The sequence below is a fragment of the Pundamilia nyererei genome, unplaced genomic scaffold (genome assembly GCF_000239375.1).
Source record: "Pundamilia nyererei isolate P.nyererei 1_Seehausen unplaced genomic scaffold, PunNye1.0 scaffold00115, whole genome shotgun sequence".
Taxonomy (NCBI): domain Eukaryota; kingdom Metazoa; phylum Chordata; class Actinopteri; order Cichliformes; family Cichlidae; genus Pundamilia; species Pundamilia nyererei.
In genome coordinates this window covers 1,152,192-1,157,086 of record NW_005187516.1, presented here as the reverse complement: position 1 = coordinate 1,157,086, position 4,895 = coordinate 1,152,192, and the positions used below count along the sequence as shown (strand labels likewise).

The 4,895-nt window shown below is 41.2% G+C and overlaps 1 protein-coding gene across 1 annotated transcript in view; it reads right to left on the bottom strand.

The window, feature by feature from the left end:
• Nucleotides 1-1,419: 1,419 nt before the first annotated feature.
• The window catches only part of LOC102205457 (transferrin receptor protein 1-like), a 12,069-nt gene continuing 8,593 nt past the window's right edge, over nucleotides 1,420-4,895 (bottom strand). The window contains exons 12-14 of the mRNA XM_013913101.1: nucleotides 4,597-4,818; nucleotides 4,180-4,338; nucleotides 1,420-3,899 (exon numbers count right to left, since the gene is read on the bottom strand). Coding sequence (XP_013768555.1) covers nucleotides 3,657-3,899; nucleotides 4,180-4,338; nucleotides 4,597-4,818 — 624 coding nt within the window. The 3' untranslated portion in view covers nucleotides 1,420-3,656. The remainder of the gene's footprint in view (nucleotides 3,900-4,179; nucleotides 4,339-4,596; nucleotides 4,819-4,895) is intronic.

The following is a 4,895-nucleotide window of genomic DNA, read 5'->3' as shown; positions in this document are numbered from 1 at the left end:
TTTTTAACCTGATCTTTAATCATATCAAAAAAGATATCTGCATTTTCTTTTTCAGTTCTTGATTTATACAGATTACTATAGAACATGTTAATTTCCTCACTTATTTTGTTTGGTTCCTCAATTATAGTACCATCTTTACTCAATTTAGTTATTTTTTTCTTTGTTTGTCTACGCTTCTCTAGACTATAGAAATAAGATGAATTTTTTTCTCCATGTTCAATCCACTTCTCAGGATGCAATTCGACACGCTTAGCGACAGATGGCGCGCTTCCGGGGTTCGCCCCCCCTTCTCCGGATGTCGGGGGGTTCCCGCCCCCCCTTCTCCGGATGCAATTCGTCACGGTCATTACTCGCTTCCGGGGGGGAGGGGGGGAGGTCAAAAGGTCATGATTAGGGCCATCAATCACTTCGGATTAAATTTTGTCATAAACCGTATGGGATTATCTCTCTCCCACGTCTGTCAGCACAGACCCTCCCCTAGCCCCGCTGCACGCAGCCGCGAGGAAACAGTCACCTGAGAGCCAACAGAGCCCCCAACCGGATGTGACCGCTACCCCGGGTTGAGCCCCCCAAGGAAGATGCCTCCGAGGAACCCCCCGACGCCCTAAGCCTGTCCCTACCCCCTCACCAATCACAACAGTGAAAAAAGGCTACTTGAATATTGAGTAACTGATCATAACATCTGATTTAATATTAAAAAAAAATTAGATAATCAGACAAGAACAATGTTTAAAATACCAAAATTTGCACTAAAGACAGAAAAAGAAATATATATAAATAACATGATTACAAAACAATAAATCTAAGAAGAAACACTTTTCCAAATCATTATTAAACGAATATTTACAGAAGGTAATATAAATATATGGTGTTGCTTTGCCTCTCCAAATGGCACAACAGGCTCAGCAGATAGAATAACATTAAAACAACAAACCTTATGTACAAACAAGAAGTGTCATGTCAACATAAACTGTAGGTTTGTGTCTGTGTCTCATGCATTTTTGGTTAAAACATGTTTATTATTCCTTTACTGAAGTTATTCACACTGAGTAGAATGGCCAGAATTATTTCTCAAGAGTAGTGATACTTCATAATAATATTACTCAAGTAAAACTACTCAAAAAGTTACTTTTTTCCAAAAAGTAAATGTAATTGGTTACTACCCACCTCTGCTGATAAGACGAGAGAAACCCTCATTGGGGGAGTTAGAGACTGAAGAGGACGCCAGATGACCACGAGAACCATGATCACCAGCACCATTAAGCAAGGCACCGAATAATGAAAAAGGTCACTGGTAGTTGTTTTAAGAACTAAAGCAATAAGCTAATGTACAATACAGTGCCAAATTTTATTAGTAGCCTAACAAACAAGACAAAGTGTCCATGTTATTGAGAACGAATAATGAAACTAAGACTCCAATAGCTGTGATTGTTTATTGCAGCAATGAAACAAAACAACTGAAATAAAGCAAAGCAAATGTGCGCACAGTTTGAGAGAAAGGAAAAAGAACAAAGAAAAGAAAACCACGCACAATAATAATCGAGCATTTTCAAACATTCTTTAACAAGGGTTACATTTTCCCCCTTTGATCCAAAACTCATCTGCTAATTCTTACAAGCCAGTGCTGAAAATGGAGTTGCAATTTCCAGAACCTGCCTCATTATAAACCAACAGGATTAAGGTAAAAATCCCTCAAATGACGAATGGTTATTGCATCATGTTAACAAGTTTGATGAACTACAATCAGTCAGATGGGTTTTGGACAGAATCCTGCTTTCAGTCATTTGAAATGGACTCGCATCCATTTGTTTTCTGTCTAGCAACTCTGTTTTAACACCAGTTTGATTCTTAGAGAAACAGGAAAAAAAACAACAACAAAAAAAACAAAAACTGAACCCTGATACATGAAAACGAAACAATCCAAGTATTCGTTAGCTCAGAAACAAAAGAAGAGGCACAAGGAAATCTCAGTGAATTCATCAAAAGAGAAGGTACAATGAACTTTAATTCATTAGACTAACTCCATAACACAGAGTGGGGGCTGATTATGGAGACACGCTGTTGTAACCACATTACACATTTGTGCTTTCCTTAAAGCAAAGACACCTTCCATATGCAAAGAAAAGACCAGCGTTCGCTTCAAAACAGACCGTCTCGCTAAAAACAAGCGCATCAGCTGCTTGGCCTCACTAATGACACAGACACTGATCTGTGATCAGGTGCTCTGGGTGCTAACCTGCCTGTCTAGAGAGGAACGCTGAAGAAGTTAGCATGGAACGCCAGATGGATTGCAAAGATGCAAACGTGTGCGATGTGTAGCTTTGTACTGTATATACACATTATGGGAAACACTGTCCCCGATAATAAAAAACATCCACCCCTACAGTGAAATATGGAGGGCACTGCCTCCGATACGGCACACACTGGTAGGCAAAAACTACCTTCTGTTTTTCACATTATGGAAATCACTGCTCCCGATAATGCCATCAAGATGAGAAGTGTACATGCACCAAAGGACAGGTACGGGTAAATATTGTCAGGTGTGATGTGTGAGCTGGCATTGCTCAGAGACCAGTTCAGTGTCAGTTGACAGAGGGGAAAGAAAAACTGTTGTGTACCAGCTGTCGGTGCACATGTACACTTCTTTTAGCAGATGCTGCTTTTGTCATTTCGACAGTATAACTGTCATAATTATGGAAGACACTGCCCCCGATAATTATACTTTTTTTTTTTTTATATAAAACGTGAATAAAAACTATTTATAGTGAACCCTGCCACTGATAAATAAATAACACAATAAATAAACATACGGTTTCTGTTTCAGTGCCACATGGTTGAGGACCTTTTCCCCTGCTTTGACAGGTCTGCACAGATTAGCTCCAAAGCCAAAAAATGTGTTTCGTATTTGATTCAGACCTTTTAAAAAAATTTTTTTTCAATTCTTGCATATATTTAAAACTTTTTTTCCCCCCATTTAAAGTAGACGATTATTCCAAATCTGTGTGCACTGTTGCTGCTGCATGCTGTAAATCAATCTGCACTTCTTTCAGCAGCTGAATGCCTGAATCTATTTTCTGACTGAGTTGTGTAGCAGAATCAGCACAGTATGGGATATTTTAGCTACCAATAGAAACCAGCTCAGGTTTGAACACCAAGCCGCAGCAGCAGTAGCAGAAATACCAGCAGTTTGCCTCGTGGTAAACAAATACAAAGTCATTAGCTTATTGTTATCATACTGCGGTCTAAAGATCTGAGCTGGCAAACACAGTCTTTACTGTGATTCTGACCTGATACTGTTCTGGAATTAAAGAAAAAAAATCCAACTCATTCAGAGGTAACACCAATTTAAAGTAGTACTTCCACATAACACTTGTTGACATTACTAGCACCATGTGATTTAAGACTGTGATAACTAAATACCACATGTTCAAATTCAAGATTCTTAGAGGGTTAAGTCCTTTTAAGGCAGAAGGCTTACAAACCACTTTGCAACATGTTTGGCTTTAAGAGAATTTTAGATAAAAGGAAAATTAACATCGTGGAAATGATATGATGACTTTGTAGATATCTGCTGAAAACGTGGTGATTAATCACAACAGCACTGCCAGTTGTAATAAGAGGGCCAAACCATGAACAAGGGAGGGAAAAGGACTTTTCTAGATTTCATTATCCAGAGACCAGATGTCCCCTGCTAGGGAGTTGGCACAGGTCTGAATGGTCCAGGTCGCCTGGGCAAACTGGTTGCGGAACTGCTCGGCGTTTGCGTCGGGGTTGGCAGTCGTCAAAGAGTCGAGGTGGTTGGTCAGAGCTTTGAGGGTGTGGGGACCGGAGCCCAGCAGGATGTGACGGAAGGGGCTGTCTCTGGGAGAAACGTAGGGTGACAGGAAGTTCCTTTCCACCTATAGCAAGAAGACGGACATCATGAAAGAGCTGGATAAAAACCAACGTTATCAACAAATTTATTGGACAGTCCCGTCCTCTGAAAAGCAGAAAGCAGCAACTAAAGACTACTACATCAACTATTACACTTGACTGTGATTAAAATGTGATGTATCCCATTTAATATACGATCCAAAGGTAGTTAAACCAACACTAAAGTTGTAATTTCAGCTAATCAAAAGCAGAGGTGGCAGCTTGTGAAATCAACTAAACTTGATGGGCTGAGTTTTTTCCCCTTACCGTCATGATGCGGTCATTGATCACGCGGCACATCTCGATGTCCTCCAGGTCGCTGTTCTGGATGTCAGCTGCCAGCGCGCTGGAGGCACGGCTGTAGGAGCCAGAGGCCATGATCAACCACCGCACTGTCAGAGCTTTGGGCAACAGCTGGGGCTGCATCTGCAAGCACACAAACATGCAGGGATGACTTTTCTCCCTCAAACTCAAGTTAGTAAGCTGGACATTCAAGACCTGACCACAGCTTTGTCTTCTATGATGAGAGGAGTAACCAGGCAAAACAAACTGATTCAAAACTGATCATTTTTAAGTTGAGTGATGAAAAACACGACAACAGTCAAGTTGCTCCTGATTTCTGCAGCCCTGCTCTCAACAAGGTAAATACTATCTTCATTTACAAGGACACTGGTGAGCACTCACCCTCTGAACAGTCTTGACCTTCCCATTAATCTGAACCACGTGGCTGCGTATGAGCTGGTTGTACTTCTTCAGGTCCATCTGCAGCAGGTGGTCATGGACCAGCCTCAGTGCTATGTGACCTGCAAACTGGCCCGCTCTCACAGCCAGCTGAGGAACCTGGCTGGCTGTGACAGAGTTCAGGTTTTCTCGGGTGTCCAGGTTTGTGTTAAAGTGCGGGTAGTCCTGAGGAGGCACACAGGATGTTTTAAGAATTACTCTCAGATCTACAAAGTTGGCATTAGTTAAAAGAGTTCAGAAAC